General features: G+C 42.0%; 7 protein-coding genes across 8 annotated transcripts; 4 read left to right on the top strand and 3 right to left on the bottom strand.

Moving 5' to 3' along the window:
- Positions 1 to 174: 174 nt before the first annotated feature.
- On the bottom strand, positions 175 to 633 carry RB195_023321 (uncharacterized protein; the record flags this gene model as incomplete). The annotated part of the gene is made up of 1 exon (XM_064210704.1): positions 175 to 633. One exon carries the CDS (start codon positions 631 to 633, stop codon positions 175 to 177), a length of 459 nt encoding a protein of 152 aa, XP_064066585.1.
- Positions 634 to 4,756: 4,123 nt separating this feature from the next.
- Positions 4,757 to 5,173, top strand: RB195_023320 (uncharacterized protein; the record flags this gene model as incomplete). The annotated part of the gene is made up of 1 exon (XM_013440172.2): positions 4,757 to 5,173. One exon carries the CDS (start codon positions 4,757 to 4,759, stop codon positions 5,171 to 5,173), a length of 417 nt encoding a protein of 138 aa, XP_013295626.2.
- A 166-nt stretch (positions 5,174 to 5,339) lies between these two features.
- Positions 5,340 to 5,891, top strand: RB195_023319 (uncharacterized protein; the record flags this gene model as incomplete). The annotated part of the gene is made up of 1 exon (XM_064210703.1): positions 5,340 to 5,891. The coding sequence occupies one exon, from the start codon at positions 5,340 to 5,342 to the stop codon at positions 5,889 to 5,891; it is 552 nt and encodes a 183-aa protein (XP_064066584.1).
- Positions 5,892 to 8,271: 2,380 nt separating this feature from the next.
- RB195_023318 (uncharacterized protein) lies at positions 8,272 to 8,988 on the bottom strand (the record flags this gene model as incomplete). The annotated part of the gene is made up of 3 exons (XM_064210702.1): positions 8,272 to 8,440; positions 8,813 to 8,902; positions 8,963 to 8,988. The coding sequence occupies 3 exons, from the start codon at positions 8,986 to 8,988 to the stop codon at positions 8,272 to 8,274; spliced, it is 285 nt and encodes a 94-aa protein (XP_064066583.1).
- A 145-nt stretch (positions 8,989 to 9,133) lies between these two features.
- RB195_023317 (uncharacterized protein) lies at positions 9,134 to 11,395 on the bottom strand (the record flags this gene model as incomplete). Of its 2 annotated transcripts, XM_064210701.1 has the most annotated exons (5): positions 9,134 to 9,172; positions 9,234 to 9,365; positions 9,423 to 9,584; positions 11,072 to 11,225; positions 11,292 to 11,395. In XM_064210701.1, the coding sequence occupies 5 exons, from the start codon at positions 11,393 to 11,395 to the stop codon at positions 9,134 to 9,136; spliced, it is 591 nt and encodes a 196-aa protein (XP_064066581.1). The 2 variants fall into 2 exon arrangements, with proteins under 2 accessions (XP_064066581.1, XP_064066582.1); XM_064210700.1 differs by lacking the exons at positions 11,072 to 11,225; positions 11,292 to 11,395 and adding an exon at positions 10,754 to 10,831.
- Positions 11,396 to 12,427: 1,032 nt separating this feature from the next.
- On the top strand, positions 12,428 to 13,717 carry RB195_023316 (uncharacterized protein; the record flags this gene model as incomplete). The annotated part of the gene is made up of 1 exon (XM_064210699.1): positions 12,428 to 13,717. The coding sequence occupies one exon, from the start codon at positions 12,428 to 12,430 to the stop codon at positions 13,715 to 13,717; it is 1,290 nt and encodes a 429-aa protein (XP_064066580.1).
- Positions 13,718 to 20,068: 6,351 nt separating this feature from the next.
- On the top strand, positions 20,069 to 20,416 carry RB195_023315 (uncharacterized protein; the record flags this gene model as incomplete). Its single annotated transcript, XM_064210698.1, has 1 exon — positions 20,069 to 20,416. The coding sequence occupies one exon, from the start codon at positions 20,069 to 20,071 to the stop codon at positions 20,414 to 20,416; it is 348 nt and encodes a 115-aa protein (XP_064066579.1).
- Positions 20,417 to 20,753: the final 337 nt, after the last annotated feature.

The following is a 20,753-nucleotide window of genomic DNA, read 5'->3' as shown; positions in this document are numbered from 1 at the left end:
TCTCGATGGACCGATCTAAACAAGGTTAGAATATTGCGTTTGATTTTCTGTAGAATTTCTGTAATAAGGTGTTTTCCAGGCAGCTCGTATGGAGATGTGGAACAGTGCAGTGAGAAGACAACAGAGGAAGATGTTTTTTGGAATTTACATACATAATAAATTTAATAAATGGTTTTAATTTTCTATTTCGAGCAGCAAAGACCTCGAGCGAATAGACTGCTCGAGTAGTTCTTGATGTTCCTGGACTTCGCGGTCACGTTTCCTTCGCTGTTTCACAGCGTTTCGTTTCACAGCCCAAGTCTGAGCAGAAATAATGATAATAGCAGAAAACATTTTGAAACGAATTTCAAAAAGCTCACAAATAGACTGGAAAAAAGTGTTTGCAAAAGAAACCCTTACCACTAGCGTTATCAAAGCGAGGAATCCGAGTACTATGAAAAGAATAGTAGAGGATCGATCAGAGGGTGGAGCTGTCGTCGTCGTCGTCGTCGTCTTGTGTTGAGATGTGAGCCATGCATCTCTCAACTTTTTCTTCTTTGCCAGCCACTCCGCTGAAGGTCTTCGTTCGGAGTTAAATTCTTTGAAACGCATGAAGCTCTCCTCAGGAGTAAAGGCGGAAATATCCTGGTACATCTGTAAATACTGCAATTAGTGTATAAATAGATCCTATAAATGGTTATCATTAGGCGAGAAGATTAAAAGACGTGTCAATAATAAAGATAATAAAGAAAGACTAACTAGAAGGCAGTCAGATTGTCGAAGATGCTACCGGTAGACTGCGCCCCATTCCATATTGGCTACTCACCAAAAATATACTCCGGGTATATTTGCTCAGATTAGTGCGAGGTAGACGTTACTGCAAGAATTAGAAGTGAGTCAGTGTACACGTAGACATATAATTTAAAAAGATAAGTGAGCTCTAAATGTGTATTCGGGAACAGAATTGTACTATTTGACATTGATAAAGAGATGATCAAAAGTTCGATCCCCGCCGGAACCATTATTTTTGCAAAACGAAAAAACAGCTGAAAAAGAAGGAGAACATCTTTTAAAACAATTTTCACACTATTTCCAACTATTAACAAACAATTTTACTCATCGACAATGGAAATGAATGGATGAGAGTTCGATCCCCGCCGGAATCTAGATTTTTGCAAAACCGAAAAAAAGCACTGAGGAGAACATTTCAACGGCAATTTTTTGAAATTGTATTTAGAACACTGTTTGCCACATACGAGTGTTATATAGGGGTTATTTTAGCGATTAAAACCGGGTCTTAATTCGAAATTACTGCTGGACAGGTCGGATTTTGTGACCTTGAAATAGACATGAGTAACTCACTAGCGAAGAGACATAAGAAGATAAAGATGGGTAGAAGGTAGGTGGCTGCGTTGTGTAGAAGAAGATTGGCGCTACAAAACGGCCAGAAAATCTTTTGCAGGGACCCTCTGGTTTTTTTGAAACCTAGTTTAGAAATAGTTGAGAAATTTGGCATTTTTCTCAACTTTTTCTCAACTAGCTTTTTTTGAGAAGGAGAACCACCTGTAAAGAAGTAAAAAAATTCGCGATAGCAAAAATCCTCCTCTACAACAGACTTTAAACTGAATTCGTTTTTATTAACTATGAGCAGAGTTATGGAAATGTGTTTGAAGTCACACAGATTTTGACGCGTTGCCGAAAATCTGAGATTTCGCTCTTTTTCCCGTTGCGAGGATACGGTAGCGCCGTTGAAACATTCGACTCCTTTTTTATAGAGCATCAAGGGAAACCCTTGACTGCAAGTTTTGGCCTCTGTAGGTGTTCTGGTTCTCTCAAAAGCTAGTTGAGAAAAACGCGAAAATTTGAGGCAAAAGTTGGGATTTTTCTCAACTAGGTTTCAAAAAAACTAGGAAAGCTAGAGCTACAAAACTTTGTAGAAATATAGAAGAAATCTCTCTCTACAGATCGCAGCCAGCTTTATTGCATAAAATTCACTTAGAGTGTAGATATTCAGAAACTCGTAGAGCCTATTTTGTACTAATTTTAACCCTAATTGCGCCTGTAGATGTCTTTTTTCGCTCAGTAGCAGCATCAGAATTGCTTTTTCGACTGAAAGTAAGAAGTTCGTCACTGTAGGATGAGAAATGTGCTCTCTAAATTCTTTTACGTCAAATGCAAAAATACCACCTTTGCAGGGATTGATCCCTGATCGTCACAATAAAAAGAGCCCGGCATCTCGTTGAGCCATCCAAACTTGGAGAGTCACCAGCATCAGCCCTATTTCAACAGAGCGTGTAATGGCCAATTAACAGATGTCCTTATCGAAGTCTTTGTAATCGCGCATAAATAAGTCTGCACTACACTTACCAATTTGAGCCAGCGTACTTGCTTTTCATTGCAGCTATGCTTCTACTTTTACTTAGTGCTCTTACACTTCTGTTAGCTTCTGAAGGTCTCGTTTGTCATCCGTTCCTAAGCGAATTTTCGACGCTGCGTTCCCGTACAACTGCAGATCCTCAATATATTGAATTAGGTGTGACGAAGAGTGCCAAAGCACTGTGCAAGCTATGAAGATTGCCTCTTATGGTCTCTTAGTACTGAATACGAAGTCACCTCTGGTTAGTTTCATTTCTTTCATATAAATTAGTAACAGTCGATTTTGTTGTGTAGACTGTAACTTTGTAATTTTGTTTTGTAGAACTGTAATTTTGTAGTGCATAGACTTGATGGGTTTGACAAAAAGTCGATTTTTTGAAAGAACAAAAACTTTCAGGTAGTTAATTGCATTTAAAGTAATTGGTTTCCTATTTTATCACATCACAACATTATCACTTTATTTATTATGCATCACATTTATTCAAAATTTCAGTTGTTTTGGTTTGTGCCACCGAAGCGACTCCGACGTCATCAAGCATCAGTTAGAGCAGCAAAAAATGCTAAGTCGTCCATCTTCAAGATTGGCTCAAAAAGCACAGTAGTTTCATTACCAGAATTATGAAGAATAAGTTTTTTAAAAATCATTTTTTGGTTTGTGTACCCTCTTTTTATCCTAACTTTTTATGCTACAATAGTCTTCCTCAACTGCAACCGCGAGTCTTCTTCAATCGTTTATTCGAATATTAAACAAATTTACTTATTCTATATCATTTATTTTTATATTAAACAGAACTCAAGTACTGAATACGCATCATTGACGTTTTTTCTTCTTTGAGGCAACTCTTCCATTTTTAGTCACAGATATCGAGACCTGAAAAAAAACCTTAGGATACGTTTCAGTTGTGAATATCTTCTGATATGCGATAAAAACATGCCATTCACTGCTGGTCATCCTTCAGGTTTCAGCACTACGTCTGAAAAGAAGTAGTTTTCGCTCCTGTTTTTCTGCTGAATGTCGCATACCTAAATTACAATGCATTAAGTACACCTTAGTATGTGTTTGTTTGAAAACGACAACCCCGTCTTCCTTTTCTCTTTGCCAATTTCATTTTTTCTGATTTTCCGACCCCTACTTAAATTTTTCCTTAATTTTCCGACCCCCTCTTACAACCCCCCCCCCCCCTAATCCGACCCTCGCTTACGACCCCCTGTTGAGAAATCCTCAACACACGCTTGACCCTGATCTAAACTAACACCCGGCTGCGGGAGGCTCCGCCCTTTTGACCAATGTTAACGCGCCGCAAAATTCAAAATACTATAGTCAGTAACCACTTCCTCACTTGTTTCAGAGGAATAAGGTTAGGGAAAGGTAGAAGATGACTGCTTTACGGTGGTTCACGTACTCCTACCATAATACGAACGAGGAGAATATCACACTAAACCATAATCAAAGGAAGTAAGTATGCTCTCTGAATTTCAAACTGAGTAAGGGAAACTGGAATTTGGGTTTTTATCCCTATCTTGTGTGTGTGTGTGTGTGTGTGTGTGTGTGTGTGTGTGTGTGTGTGTGTGTGTGTGTGTGTGTGTGTGTGTGTGTGTGTGTGTGTGTGTGTGTGTGTGTGTGTGTGTGTGTGTGTGTGTGTGTGTGTGTGTGTGTGTGTGTGTGTGTGTGTGTGTGTGTGTGTGTGTGTGTGTGTGTGTGTGTGTGTGTGTGTGTGTGTGTGTGTGTGTGTGTGTGTGTGTGTGTGTGTGTGTGTGTGTGTGTGTGTGTGTGTGTGTGTGTGTGTGTGTGTGTGTGTGTGTGTGTGTGTGTGTGTGTGTGTGTGTGTGTGTGTGTGTGTGTGTGTGTGTGTGTGTGTGTGTGTGTGTGTGTGTGTGTGTGTGTGTGTGTGTGTGTGTGTGTGTGTGTGTGTGTGTGTGTGTGTGTGTGTGTGTGTGTGTGTGTGTGTGTGTGTGTGTGTGTGTGTGTGTGTGTGTGTGTGTGTGTGTGTGTGTGTGTGTGTGTGTGTGTGTGTGTGTGTGTGTGTGTGTGTGTGTGTGTGTGTGTGTGTGTGTGTGTGTGTGTGTGTGTGTGTGTGTGTGTGTGTGTGTGTGTGTGTGTGTGTGTGTGTGTGTGTGTGTGTGTGTGTGTGTGTGTGTGTGTGTGTGTGTGTGTGTGTGTGTGTGTGTGTGTGTGTGTGTGTGTGTGTGTGTGTGTGTGTGTGTGTGTGTGTGTGTGTGTGTGTGTGTTGAACACAAAAGGAAAAATGTCATTCCAAGACTTGACACATACTATCGTCAAAGTATTCAGGAAGCTGCACAGTTTCAGACAGCATCAACGTTATGCAGTTTCTTTGCTTGCTTGCTCTGTTACTGTGAAGTCGCAAACGCTGAAGAACTATGGACTGAGTTTGCGGCATCGATGGCTGACGATTTCACTAATATGGAAGTAAGCCCGGAAGAAGCAATTGCTGCTGCCTACTTCGACGTAGCTGACAGAATGTTACTGCTTGGCAGAGATTTGATCCAAATAGTTAAGCCACATGCAAATCAACGACCTTCACTTCCTGATGTCCCAGTTGACTATGGTCAACATGAAAGTGAAGGATCACTGCTATATGCATCACTGAATACGCGTCAAAGAAAAGCTGCTGATGACATCCTTACAGCAATGAATCGCAGAGACGACCGATGCTTTTCATCGATGGGCCAGGAGGAACAGGGAAAACATATCTCTATAATACCATCAACAACATGGCCATGGGGCAGCGGCGTCAAGTACTGTGTGTTGCTTGGACTGGAATCGCACTCAATCTATTGCCGAATGGACGAACGGTAATCTCAGCGTTCAAGCTCAACATGGCTGATGGAAATCGCACGTCTTTGATGAAACGTCAGCAGAAAGAAGCACGACAGCTCAAGGCCATTGATATTATCATATGGGATGAAATTTCAATGGCTGCAAAGTGCGCCTCGAAGCTGTTGAAGGTTTATTGCGTGATATCATGCAGAACGACAGGCCGTTCGGCGGCAAGCCATTCATCATTGGAGGCGATTTTCGGCAAGTATTACCAGTAGTTGAGCACGGACAACGCGACGACTTCCTAAATTCGTGCGTAACGAATTCTGTTCTTTGGTCACTATTCAAGATTCATCGGCTTCAAGTCAACATGAGAACTCGAGAAGCTGAACTTGGATGGGCTAATTTCCTTTTGGAGGTAGGTAATGGTACGGCCAACGATAACGAAGGACGAATTCAGATTTTGGAGGAGTTCCGGTGTCAGAGGAGTATTGTCACGGAAATTTTTGACGAGACAATTGATCCAAATGATACTAACCTTTGTGAACGGGCTATTCTGGCTCCCATGAATCTGAATGTCAGGCAGCTAAATAATGAGGCTTTGGAACGGCTATGCACATTCTGTCAGCAAGATGAGCGCGTCTACAAAAGCGTTGACGAGGCTCTGTATTATGAAGGAAGCTCGGATGAGTTGTACCCAGTGGAGTACCTAAACACGTTGGAACCACTGGAATGCCACCTCATGAGCTACGTCTGAAGAAAGGTGCAATCGTCATGCTTCTGCGCAATCTTGACGTTGTCAACGGTCTCTGCAACGGGACACGACACAGAGTAGAGACCCTTGGACGCTATGTGCTTGGCTGTCGCTTTGTTTGTGGGAGCCGTAAAAACCTGTTAGCTGTAATACCCAAGATTGACAACTACTGGGAAAAGCAGTTACCGTTCCAACTGCGAAGAAGATAATTTCCTTTACGTCTTGCTTTTGCATTGACTATAAATAAAGCTCAAGGACAGTCCTTCAATGAAGTAGGAGTGTACTTGCCGAAAGACGTTTTCAGTCACGGACAAAAATTCTACGTGGCTTTTTCCCGAGTAAGAACGCCAGCCGGACTGAAGGTAGACACACCGCATGGTTCAGTGAAGAACATTGTGTACAACGAGGTTCTGTTATGAAGTCACTGTAGAGATGAAAGACAAGCCAGAAGTAAAAAGGTGATAAAATGAAACTGAACACTACTACCTACCTCAGACTCATATATCATATTATCCAAAGCTTATATTAAGGCAAAAAATCAATGTTAACAGTGCAAATGGAAAGATCAAATAAAATATTTTACTGTATCGCAGAAAGGGTGTACCTCAGTTTTCAGAGGTGGGTTCTCTAATTCACTTTCTTGCGCTTTTAGTTGGAGAAAAAGTCGTCCTGCTCTTAGATACCTCGAGAAGCACACGCTGGCACAAAAAAGATGAACGAGTTCGGTGTCTACCAAGACTTCACAATGATCAGGTAAAATGGAAATAATGGTTAGATGGAAATGCAGGAATAAATATTTCTGTGTATTTCACTTTTCCCTGTTTGTTTTATGGTCCCGCTACAGTGCCGGACCACGCGCACTACCGTTAATGTAATCTAATGGTTAAAGAAGAAGCCTACTGATTAATCGAATATTGTACACTCATTTACTTTTTCTTTAAAAAAACTACAGTTGTACGAGCGAAGCGAGCCTAAGTCTGAGAGTCCGGCGTGAGCCGGACGATCAGACTGGTTTATTATTATCGCTTATTTATTTTAGGTTTTCATTCCCTTTCTTGTCCTTTACATCCCTGTTTTACTTGATTTTTCTTTTCATTCTATTTGTTTTTTACAGGCGGACTTCTTTCAACATAATTAAGTTCACTACCGTTTTCACTTGATTCCCACGGTATCAAGTATTGACACAGTACCTGGACACCCGCTTTTAACCTCGCTACTGTTTTAACCTTAGTAAAAAGAGAAGGAACGGCGTTATGTTCTTCATTTTTCTGTCATCCGTATGTACTATGTAATAGCATGAGAGCCCAAGTTCCTCAATAGCTGTAATTTGATTCTAAGTTTTTTTTTTTTAGCAGAGATTTGTGGTTGGAAAGTGGCAAAATCCGGTAACACGAGTAGTCATAATTTTGCACAGACGAAAAATAAATCAAACTTTGAGATTCAGTGTCCAGAAAAGTATTCATTGTCGGCAAATTTCGCACGTTTACTTTCTATGAAAAGCGTTAGGCCTAACTTTGAATATGAAGAGAGTTTGATTCCCCTTTCTTCTCCAAAATCGGCTGAATAGTAGCAGAAAATTGCTCTTCCAAAGAAAGATCGTGAAAGCGAATCCAAAGACACTGAAACAAAGTCAATTCAAAATATTTTTTCAATATTTTGTAACAATGTTGGAGCAGTATAATCCAAGATGTTTTGTAGAAAAAGTATCTTCTCCAACTAGAAAGAGATAGTGAAGAAGTCTTTACTTTCATTTGAGAAACCTTCACTATTTTTTCTGTGCGAATTGTGTTCCTTTAGCTTTGGTGTTTTTGTCATATATTAACGTGATATAAGTGCCGGTTATCATGCAGTACGCATTCCTTAACTAGGAGCAAAGTAAGCAACACACCTACTTGCTGGGAAGTAAAGTCAGAGTAAAAAAAGGAAAATAAGGTTAAGAAGAAAGAATAAAAAAGAGTAGAAACAAAAAAGAATGGATTCAGGAACACTGAGACACATGGAAATGAAACAAACATGAATGAAGTAAACACATGGTACAGGGGATAAAACATGCTGCACAAATAAAAAAAACAAAGAACTCGGAACCGAACGGAATAATCAGAACAAGCAAGACAATGGATTAACACAAAACAATAAGCAGAGAAACAATAAAAGTAGAACGGAGAAACAAGACAAGTAAGACAGAGGTGATGCAAAGGATGAAGGGAAATGAAAATACAAAATAAATAAGGAAAGCAATGCGAGAGCAAGTGGAAAAACTCGAAGAAAACTGGACAGAGGAAGAGTAAAATATGTTAGCTATGGAGATCACTGAAGTAAACGTCGCTAGCTGCAAGATAAGGATCAAAAACCCCAAATTCCATCTCATCCTTTGGATTATACTTTATTGTGATATTCTTTTCGCCTGTTTTATGGTAAGGGTTCGTAAAACACCGTAAAGCACTCGTCTTCTAGGTTTTTCCTGGTTTCTCGCGGCATCGTCATCAAGAGCAAGATTTAGTGTTCTTTCGTTGTGTGTAGATGAGCTTTTGATGCATGATGGTAGCGAAGTGCTGCAGTAATACAGTCGATTTCGTAATGGGCGATGCATACGGGCTGCTCAAAGAATGTGCCGGTATCCCTACTATTCCAAATACGTAAGAAGAAAACCCATCATCTTCGTCGAATGTGGCGACTACGATGTACGACACTCTTGACTGATATCCGTCAGGGCAAGTGCACTGCACCTGACACCCACAAACGCATTACATACTGCTTACATTTTCATTGCAGTCACAGGACGACTCATTGATAATCATTTCGTACGAAACCTCACTTCGCGACTTAGAGACCACTTTTCAAGAGTTGCTTGTTTCTTTAGATATTGCAGCTTAAATAAGAATCTGGGTTGATCTTCAGCTACATGCACCGCCTAAGAAACGTGCCGTTGTGTTACTGTAGGACGACAGAGCATCTTTCTGACGTCGTGTGTTTCGTTTACGTCTCCAAGACATGTCAGAACCTCCCCGGACGCACTAAACAAAAGTGATAAAATCAAACACAAGTCCTGCACTCACTCACTTCAAGAAGCTTACCGCGGATATAAGCTGGAGGTCGCCATCACGCGAATGGCTCAACAACAAGTGGACTACGGTGTCCGTTCTGTTGTTCTGCTTTCCTCGCAAGATAATGTGTTTCAATGTGTTGTCTCATGACTCCGCGTGGTTAGATGTGGTGAACGGAGCATTTGGGCGATAGCATGGAGTTCACTCTCTTTTTCTTCTTGAGTACTTCTTCTCTACATGCTGAAAAAATTGCTGACAATATTCGAGGTAAAGAGTGAGGGACGGAAAAGTTGGTGCATACAGTCAACATCTCCATCGATCCTATCGATGACAGCCATGTCATAAAGGCGGAATATTTGTTTTCAAATACTCTGGCGTCCGTTTCGATTAGAAGCGAGGAGAGGAAGCGCTTTCCAGTTCGCACATCGGAATCCTGTTCGTAGAAACATTAGAAGTTCGCATGAAAAGCAAGTGAAGTGAACGAACTTACCTTCAGCAGCTCTTTATGCTTCCTCTGCAACGCTTGCCTTATATGGGAGGAGCACAGCATCTGAGCAGCTCGGCTTGAGGGAAATACCGCTTTGAAAGCGTTGTAGAAAACGTAGGTATCGTTGGTCATGATGTACTGCGGATTCAGTTCGATTCCACATCCCTGAAATCTTGTATTTTTCTGCAAAGGCCCAGATAACCTTATATTAATATATATATATATATATATATATATATACATATATATGGCATATGGCATATATCTAAAATATGCCATTTAGAAATGCGAGTGAAATTAAAAGTGAAATTATCCTGTCTCGACTTGTTAGGTTGTTAGGTGGAAAACACTCATTCATCTCTGGGAATGCAAGAGATGTTTCAAAAAATGCCCCACTGATCGGTGTAACCCTATTTTTTCACTTTTTTTCGCTTTCTAGGAATTTCTTTTTAATAATTGTTTTCTTTAGTAGAGCCGTACACGAGGTTGTTATAGTCCTTTATTCGTGGCTAACGTTTCGGCAATATCGCCTTCTTCAAAGCCTGAAAGGGGTGAAATCGAACGTGACTAATCCGATCAAACGCCTTATCCGCCCAACAAAGAAAGTCCTACGTTAACCGTTGGGTCTCATAGCTACCAGTGGAAGAAAACATCGTACCTTAGGATCAGCTGACTATCCTGCCACTGTTAGATACCTGATGTGAGGTGACTAGCGCAATCAAATATCAGCCTTAAATAAGGTGCGAGTTCCCGCGTAATGGAGAGGCATTCCTCCTTGTGATTCATTTTTGGACTCTCGGAGTGGATCCAAAAAGCCTCCAGAGCCTTGCGCGCCGCAATGCTAGGTTCGCGCTCCAAAATCGTGATCTTAACTTCAAAATCTTCTCCGTTATGACGCCGCACCCTGTGACCACCCAATGCAGTGGAGTCACATGATTTCCTTTTGCCGTCCAGGTGTTCTTTGATTCGAATACATAGTGGTCTAGCTGTTTCTCCTATGTATTCGTCACCACACTGTACACAGCAAATCATATAAACAACACATGAACTCATGCAATCACCCTCGTTGTTATCCGGGCATATTTTACACTCCGGTGTCGTGCAAATACGATCATATAGGTGATTACGAATGAGTATTTGCTTAAGGTTACTAGGGGGAGCTCCACGATGGTGACAGATTCTTCAAGTTTGGCTTTCCTCAGACACCGCTGAATAGCAGCGCTAACCTCATCGGAAATAAATGGTACACAAAAGGGTACTTTCTCCATACTAGATTTATTTCGGGTTTGTGCTCTTTTTGTGATAGACCGCATAGGTGTGTAGCCGTTACTGACCGCAATTTTCCTAGCAAGCTCGATAGATTCTCGTCTTTCTTCTCTTCCAGTGCAAACGGAGGTGGCCGTGCGAAACATGTTTCGTACTACCGACCTTTTAACTTGCGTGGGATGGACAGAAAGAAAGTGAACTAAGATATTTTTATTACTGGGTTTGCGGTACCACTTTGTCCTGTGCGTTCTGTTTGAAATATGCACTTGGACGTTAAGGAAGGGTAACCATTCTCCTTTGGACTTATCCCGAGTGAACTTTATATACTCCGACTGCTCATTTAAAATCTTGAAACAGTTGTCCATCTCTGCTTGAGACGAACAGACAAGGAAACAGTCGTCGATATATCGGCAATATAGCAAAGGTCGTGTTTCCCAAATCGGTGCCTCAATCTTAGCCATGAAAGCAATGGCGAGCGTTGGCGCCAACCGTTGTCCCATGGCAAGACCCCTGATTTGCGCAAAATAGTTGCCCGACCATCTAAAGACAGTGCATTTGAGACATTCCCTGAGAACAACCATCAACTGCTCTACGGAAAAGCCATACATGTTTATAGAGCTCTGGTGTTCAGTTAAAAGCTCAAAAACTGCCTGCATAGCCGAGTCGTTGGAGACGTTCGTGTACAATGCAGCAACATCGAAAGACTCCATTACGCATGAGTTATCAAAAAGTGTGTTCTTTAGGTGGTCAAAAAACATATGGGTGTTCGTAAGGTGGGCTGGTACGAATTTTAACAGCTGCACAAACACTACGTTTAAGAACCGAGCGATCCTGTCTGTGGGGCCTCCTACACCATTTATGATAGGTCTTACCTGGAACGTTGAAGGATCTTCAGAAGCAAGCGCACTATCAGAGTTCAGCTTATGAGTGTTTATTAGAAGGTACAAGACAGGACACACATGCAATCTGTTTTAAGCCGAGTTGCAGTCGAGGGTGGTAATTGCGTTGATTTACTGGTACTCATCCATACCTTCTTGAGTCTACGGTGTTGCGCTAAAAATTTTTCGACAGTGGAAGAGCGATAGAGGGAGCTCTCTTAGAGGTGACATGATGTGAGGGCTTTGTATAGATGACGAGGAATGACTGCGAATTCCCTATTCCGAATCTTTCCGTTAGATCGCTACAGACGGAGAAAGTGTCACCCAAACATCACTCATGAACAGCGCTTAGGCATTAGGGAAGTGCGTGAGCTTGTCAGGGCTAGAACTATTAGATTATCTACTAATGGCAATGATAGGGAATTCGCAGTCATTCCTCGTCATCTATACAAAGCCCTCACATCATGTCACCTCTAAGAGAGCTCCCTCTATCGCTCTTCCACTGTCGAAAAATTTTTAGCGCAACACCGTAGACTCAAGGAGGTATGGTTGAGTACCAGTAAATCAACGCATTCACCACCCTCGACTGCAACCCGGCTTAAAACAGAGTTACCTGTGTGTCCTCTCTTGTACCATCTAATAGAAACTCACAAGCTGAGCTCTGACAGTGAGCTTGCCTCTGAAGATCCTTCAACGTTCATGGTAAGATATATCATAAGCTACGTAGGAGGGCCCACAGATAGGATCGCTTGGTTCTTAAACGTAGTGTTGGTGCAGCTGTTAAAATTCGTACCAGCCCACCTTACGAACACCCATATGTTTTTTGACCACCTAAAGAACACACTTTTTGATAACTCATGCGTAATGGAGTCTTTCGATGTTGCTGCATTGTACACGAACGTCTCCAACGACTCGGCTATGCAGGCAGTTTTTGAGCTTTTAACTGAACACCAGAGCTCTATAAACATGTATGGCTTTTCCGTAGAGCAGTTGATGGTTGTTCTCAGGGAATGTCTCAAATGCACTGTCTTTAGATGGTCGGGCAACTATTTTGCGCAAATCAGGGGTCTTGCCATGGGACAACGGTTGGCGCCAACGCTCGCCATTGCTTTCATGGCTAAGATTGAGGCACCGATTTGGGAAACACGACCTTTGCTATATTGCCGATATATCGACGACTGTTTCCTTGTCTGTTCGTCTCAAGCAGAGATGGACAACTGTTTCAAGATTTTAAATGAGCAGTCGGAGTATATAAAGTTCACTCGGGATAAGTCCAAAGGAGAATGGTTACCCTTCCTTAACGTCCAAGTGCATATTTCAAACAGAACGCACAGGACAAAGTGGTACCGCAAACCCAGTAATAAAAATATCTTAGTTCACTTTCTTTCTGTCCATCCCACGCAAGTTAAAAGGTCGGTAGTACGAAACATGTTTCGCACGGCCACCTCCGTTTGCACTGGAAGAGAAGAAAGACGAGAATCTATCGAGCTTGCTAGGAAAATTGCGGTCAGTAACGGCTACACACCTATGCGGTCTATCACAAAAAGAGCACAAACCCGAAATAAATCTAGTATGGAGAAAGTACCCTTTTGTGTACCATTTATTTCCGATGAGGTTAGCGCTGCTATTCAGCGGTGTCTGAGGAAAGCCAAACTTGAAGAATCTGTCACCATCGTGGAGCTCCCCCCTAGTAACCTTAAGCAAATACTCATTCGTAATCACCTATATGATCGTATTTGCACGACACCGGAGTGTAAAATATGCCCGGATAACAACGAGGGTGATTGCATGAGTTCATGTGTTGTTTATATGATTTGCTGTGTACAGTGTGGTGACGAATACATAGGAGAAACAGCTAGACCACTATGTATTCGAATCAAAGAACACCTGGACGGCAAAAGGAAATCATGTGACTCCACTGCATTGGGTGGTCACAGGGTGCGGCGTCATAACGGAGAAGATTTTGAAGTTAAGATCACGATTTTGGAGCGCGAACCTAGCATTGCGGCGCGCAAGGCTCTGGAGGCTTTTTGGATCCACTCCGAGAGTCCAAAAATGAATCACAAGGAGGAATGCCTCTCCATTACGCGGGAACTCGCACCTTATTTAAGGCTGATATTTGATTGCGCTAGTCACCTCACATCAGGTATCTAACAGTGGCAGGATAGTCAGCTGATCCTAAGGTACGATGTTTTCTTCCACTGGTAGCTATGAGACCCAACGGTTAACGTAGGACTTTCTTTGTTGGGCGGATAAGGCGTTTGATCGGATTAGTCACGTTCGATTTCACCCCTTTCAGGCTTTGAAGAAGGCGATATTGCCGAAACGTTAGCCACGAATAAAGGACTATAACAACCTCGTGTACGGCTCTACTAAAGAAAACAATTATTGAAGCACTAACATGCCGAGGTTTATCCAAAGTCGCACATGGAGAATTTCTTTTTACTTATCTAGCTGGGTAAAACTGGCATCCAACGACTGACGATGCGCGAATGCCTCGCAGACATACATTGTACCTGAAGGTAGATCTCGAAGATACGAAGGTCTCTATTCGCCACTAATACACCTAACCTGTCATATTGATTTAATGCAGAGAACAGATAGAAATAAAGCGATAAAACGCTGTTGAAAGAAGTTTGAAGAACCACACAAAGTTGTATTGTATAAAACGTGCAGGCATGTATTGAAATAAAATTTGACATGCGCTCTATATGAACATTACATTTATGTAAAATTTTCGAAAGGTAAAACGTAGAAAAGAGTTTAAAGAATGTATACAAAGTAAAAGTACATTTAAAGAATGTATACAAAGTAATAAAGTTGCTGTACGTATAGCTGCTGCAGTCGTAAATTAAACACGAATTCGTTGAATAACATCGTGACAAACATATGTTTATGTACTGCGAGTTTATATAGAAGAATTAGAGGGAGAAATGTGTGAAATTATGAGATGTGTGAAAATATATGCATGTTATTCTTTCCCCTGCAACATCTTTTTAAGATAATCATTACTTATGTGAAGTTACATTGGATAGAAGGATCTACTTCTCTCTTATTTCCATTAATATGCGCTTACTTTACTATATCCGAACACAGAACACCATAATTTTTTATACACTAGAATTTGCTGCGCCAATTCGTTTTTCACTTCCCTCCCTTCAAAATTCGCAGTATCCACCGTTTCGTCGCCGCGCGAACATCGAACGAACGCGAACGAGCAATAGGTAGGCGGGGTATACGTGATCTCAGGCGGTCGTGGAGGATGTCTAGGTGGTGGTGCGGCAGCCGTAATTACGAGGAGGTGCGCGGTGCTGAAGGGAGGACAGGAGCGCTTACGGGTACCTCTTGTCCCGCACCAGAGAAGAATGGAAGCAAAAAACAAGAATTAAAACGAAGAGAATGCGAGAAAATCAATTGTGCATATGTAGATGTAGCGAGTACAATGAGGAGGCGGATGAAGAGACTATGAAGAATGTTTATTATATCTCTAAGTGAACAAAAAGCATTCTTCTTATGTACGACTGAGATGACCTTCTAGAACATTTTACGAGGTCAACTCTCTGATTCCCTTACATACATCTGAGAAGACCTTCTAGAACATTCAGTTATAGATGGCCTAGTGCCAATTATGGTGTCAATACAAGCTTTATTGGCGCATTATCAGTAAAACAATAGATGACAAGTGCAGCGGGCCTTAAACGATAAGTTCAGATATCAACAGCGAATACAGGAATAACATCTACTGAGAAGGCTGCTGAGTCCGAGAGCGTGAGGAGCACCTCGCTCCATACGATCGGTTTCCGTTCTCGACGAAGATAATCTGACTGCCATTTTATGCGCGGCATTGGTTTCCTAGGTCCCTATAATCAGTAGCTTTCATCTGCGAATACCACGATCGTGCTCTGCACACTATTGATGGCTCCTCGTGCGAACTCATACTGCTTCGTAGATTCATAACTCTTACACCTCCCATCCTTTCAAAATACGTCCGTCCTCGGACGTAGCATAAAGGTGGGAAGAAGCTCATGGATGAATAACTCACCATTAGTCGAAGAGGTCCGGTATGGTCGATGACTACTCTGTCGTCAGCCCATCGCAGGAGTCGTCCCCAGTGCGGCAGCTAGTCCAATTCGCTCACCCTTCCCATACGGAACTGTCCGTGCTAACACTGAGTAATCGCAACGTTTAACCGTAACTTGTCATCCAAAAATTCTGCTCGAACGGGGTCGATGTCGGTGCGTGTCGTTAATAGGATGGTGATGTCCGTCTTCCGTCCTTGTACTGAGTCTTTTGCATGGAGACCAGCTCTTTGCTGTGAGGCATAGTGTTTCATAAGGCGGAACTCTTCTTTGTAAAACGTAATTATCGCGATTGATGATGCGGATATTCCTTTGGCCATCAACGATTGCACTAATCACGATATGTTTGCGCTTCTCCTTCGTTGCAGTGGTGTCCATTAGGTGATCGGCGAAAAGAACCCCCCACCGTGTCAATAAAGACGAAACGTACCTTCCTATTCGGTGTTCAGCAATTCTCCAGCAGAAGACATCTATCGGGCGCTGGTGTGCCACTGACCAGAGCTCCTCCATAAAATAGTTGGTTCGGCAAATCGTTGAGCTGATGTTAATCGTACCTGTGTACTGGTTAAGTCGTCCGGTACTGCTACTCGTTCATGATATGGTCCGCGTGGCAAGGCCCTACCCCTATTATTTGTACGAGATGTTTGCTCATTTGGAAAGTGTGCCATTACCTGTACCTCGGGCGGGGATTTGACAGAGTTGATTAGTCTTTCTGCGCTAGCCTCGCTTAATAACTGTTCGACAGTTTGCGTTTTGGTCACTGCTTGTTCGAAAGTAGTAGGATTGTCCATTTTCACAAAATATCGTATGTTGCACCTTAGCCGTGCTACAAATTCCTCCAGAACTCGTTCTTTTTGTGTGGCAAAATCTTGTCCTGACGTATCAGATTGAGGGCCATATTGGCAAGTAGAGCACACGATTCTCCATGTTCTTGTCGACAAGCGGAAAACTTTTGGCGATCGACGTATCGTTGCTGTGGGTTTTCGAAGAAGTTGCGAAGGTGGGCTACAATAGCATCGAACTCTTTCTTGCTTTCATGCTAGCTCCTCGACTTTTTCGCGTGCTACACCGTCTAAATATCTAATGAGAAAATTGGCGCGCTGTTCGTTGGTAAGGGAGAAAGTCGCATTCGCATGACATCTTCAAGGCGCTTAATTCAGATGGAGAATTGAGCCTCATTGTGGACGAACCCCGTGAATAGAGAAATGCGTTGTGGCAGAGAGGGTGATTGCATTGTATCAGGAGTGGTGTGTTGTATCACGTGAAGGTTGTGCGGTGACGATTATATAGGGGAAGTGGGACGTCCACTTTGTATTAGGGTCAAGGAGTATCTAGATGAACTCGCAAAATCTAAACTCTCCATCCCACTCGGAGCACATAGTGGAATATGTCATCAAAATTCCGAAGTAGAAGTAGAAGTTAGTATACTATCCTACAAGTCCGATATTACAGCACGCACAACACTAGAGGCATTTTGGATCACCGTCAAAAGTCAAGAAATAAACAGGAAGGATGAATGCATTGCGATCACAAACGAACTATCCCCATATCAAGACCTATGCGGGTTTTGATCTACGGGGCGGCCCGTGAGGTCTCTATAAAAAATCGTTGTGACTCATAGGTGTATTACGTGGTGGTCTGTTGCTTAACCGGATCTAGTAAATGAGGTAAGCACTAGCTGATGTGTTGCTGTTTGAGTTTACCTATCGTTTGAATGCCTTCTTAAGGGTGACGAGGCGCTTGAGAGGATAAATCACTGATGGCTTTGATTTTTGCCAGGCTCTGACGAAGGCGATAACGCAGAAACGTTAGCTGTTGTTTAATAAAGGAAGATCAATATCAATCTTGGCCACAGCTCAAGAAAATCAGTTAAAAACTACGTTTCAACATGCCAGGATTCAAAGACCGCTGAACATGGGCAATATTCTTTATCCATTTTCTTAGCCTAACTTTGGGATGTTTCTAGGACGCCGCTCATAGCAAGATGCAGTCATCTCTACAGTAAGTTGAGAGACTGAAATTGTGCGAGATGGGCCCGAAAGACGTATTAAAAAGGAAGTACTTCATGAAGGAATTCTTTTGAATGAGACAGCTTCTTACTTCATTGGATTAACTCATTTCGGAGAAAAAGAAGATTGCACCTTTCACGTCAAAGAACACCTCAACACCTCAAACATATCCATGGAATAGAGAACCCAAATAAGGGACATTTCTCACGTGGAAACTATGCATGCATGTACTGTGGCGAGGACCACAAAGCGACATCGTGTACGGTATTGTACGCCCCTAGGAACGCGCTATCTACGGGAACACAAGCCGTGCTTCATTTGTGCATCCACACAGCACAACACCACGGAGTGTAAGATGCATGTGTGTGTTTTGAATGTCAGGGAAGACACCATACATTCAGCTGTTTCAAAGCGACAACAGCTACAGCAGCATCAATACCACAACTAGGGAAACCAATATCCGTCGCTGGAGGGAAGGAAAAAGTGAAGGTTAATCAAAAACAAAGCTCTACTTCAACAACGACTCATCAGTTCAGCAATCAATATGAGTGCTTTGTGTTTGCCAAGTTCAGTCGCATTGCAGAAATCATAACTATAGAGTGGTTTTTTTTTGAGTCGCCATCTTTTCGACTCTTTTTCTGAACCTTGAATTAACAATTTGCTCATTCGAGTATCCATGCATGTCGAATAAATGCCTTTGAAGTTCTTTACCTTCACATCGCTAACTGGGCACTACAACTAGCAGAATGAGGACAATATAACGTTTTTAATAAAAGAGGAACAAAGTAATGTAACCAATTAGTTCACAATTGGCATTCATAATGTAGATTGAAAATATGTGTTAGGATAATAATTTGACTAACCTCGTTAGAACAACCTCAGATTGTTTTTTTTATAGGTTCATATGACCCAATTCTGTTCTTCGAGATGACGAGGTAACTCTTCTTCTCTAACGTTCACAACATTTGAGCTTCAATATGCCGACAGCACCCTACTGGTGCTCTGAGAAAGTATGCGCCAAGCTTTCCCTTCAGAGCATCCAGTGGCTCGCATGATCAGGTTCAAGCGACAGTAATGGATGAGAAAAGATGCAGCAAACGATACCGACCGGGAGAACCGTGAAGAAATAGGAAGACGAAGTTATATTATATCATGTAATTGCACGCACTAGAAAACACTAAGAAGAGCAAAAAAAACATTTGGAGGAATACGAATCAATACGCAAATGTGCACCATTAGACAATCATCTATGCATCTAAAAGACAATCAACTGAGAACGTAAACCAAAGGAATCACAAATAAGAAAATCGATCTAATAGGTAATAGAGGGGAACAAGAACTCAAAGAGAAACCTTTGAAAGATCAAAACATTCAAATGACGTGGGACGTTCAAAGAAAAAGTGCAAGAAAAGCGAGCAGGAACAAATTTTGCCAGACCTTCACAAACCTTCTTACAGAATCTGAAGTAGATGTCCGAACATGAGGAACATTGATCAAATAGGGTAAACCAATCAACACTGGGAGATTCTTGATTAAAATAGCGTGAAAAACAAATTGGGCATTCGTATCCCTGGGGCTAACATGGAGTATAGGAGTTAGGTATAAAAAGAACGTCAAAAGCTCTATCTGTGTACGTAGCCAGACTAAGATTTTGCACGAATCCTGCTCTAGAAGTATCCAAGAAAAGCGATGAGGATGGGCCAAATATTGAGTTGACCTAATGTAACCGCTGATAAAATAAAGTATGAAGTAAAGTCGCCAAAAATAATTGTCTGATTATCCATGACCTCAAGATGACAGAGTACATCCACAAGTTTTTTTTTTAATCTCCAGCAGCGGAGCTATTTAGGGGACCGCATACGGAAACGAAACGAAGTTGTGATACAATATCACGACGCAGAATTTCTGCGCAGATCATGTTATCTTTCAGATCATCGTCAGGAGTAACGACTCGACCTCTAATAAAAGCGTTAGTGAAAAATAAACTCCACCTCTTTTTTTACGGATCGATCAGAACGATAGATATTATAGGGTAGGTTAGCAATGGGTTCAGAGCCCAAGATTTCAGTAGTTAGCCAGGTTTCAGTTATAAAAATCGGTATCAGATTTGAATGCAGATAAACATTCATAAATGATGCAATATGATGCAATGATGCAATTTACTCATCAACAGCATGCCGCGCATTAAGTAATTATGATTTCAATGTTTGAGGACACTGCAGTTTTAGGCGTTTCCTTATGTGCTTTGCTTAAAGTCGGAGACGCCCCATAGACCGTCACTATAGGCCGACCATTTCCACTGTTTTCATCTCTTGCTCGTCTGCCTCCTGCCTTCTTTCACACTTTCCTTTCACTGGATATTATAGTTCCGCAGACATCCGGAAAACCAGCACTACGAAGAAGACAAGCATTAGCAAATGCTCGGCGCCAGTCAACGAAAAACGAGCTTTAGAGTTGTGTATGAGAAGAAGTGGATTTACCTAATCGATAAAGATCAACCGAACATCAGCTCACGTTCATCGCAAGCAAGATGTCGTTCACTTCGTCCTCAAGGTGGTCCAACCTCTCTGAAGACAATGAAGAGTTCTCTTACTTGGGGAGGCCGTTCTAATTACTATGCTCCCGGAATGCTTGTCACCTTCGAAGTATTCGGCAAAATCCGTCTTAACTTTCCTGAAGCTACTGCCAGCATCCTGCTTATGACAGGGTCTTTGTTTAGATCAGCAGTACAGCTGATTAGGTCCGTTGCTGACATTTCACTGTAGTTTGCTTCTATCGTATGAACGCATTCTGCAATTCCTGTCTCATTACCAGAGGTATCCCGTGACGACAGTACGGTTTGTTTTTTTTTTGCGGATTCTCCAGAAATGGTCGGGATTGTATTTGACCTACCAGGCCGACATCGATATCACTAAACAGGAAAAACTGGAAAGGTAAAATAGAAGGGCTTAATGTCAACGAAGGCTAGAAATATAGATGAGGCTGTAAATAAAAGACGTTACAAGAGACGAGAGCAAGCCAATTTACTCAAGCAACTAAGTGAAGATAACTTGAATATTAGTGTCGGAGAAATAACGATAATTTTAGAAGAGGAATCTCAAT

The sequence above is a fragment of the Necator americanus genome, chromosome X (assembly GCF_031761385.1).
Source record: "Necator americanus strain Aroian chromosome X, whole genome shotgun sequence".
Taxonomy (NCBI): domain Eukaryota; kingdom Metazoa; phylum Nematoda; class Chromadorea; order Rhabditida; family Ancylostomatidae; genus Necator; species Necator americanus.
This window is presented reverse-complemented; position numbering and strand designations above follow the sequence as displayed.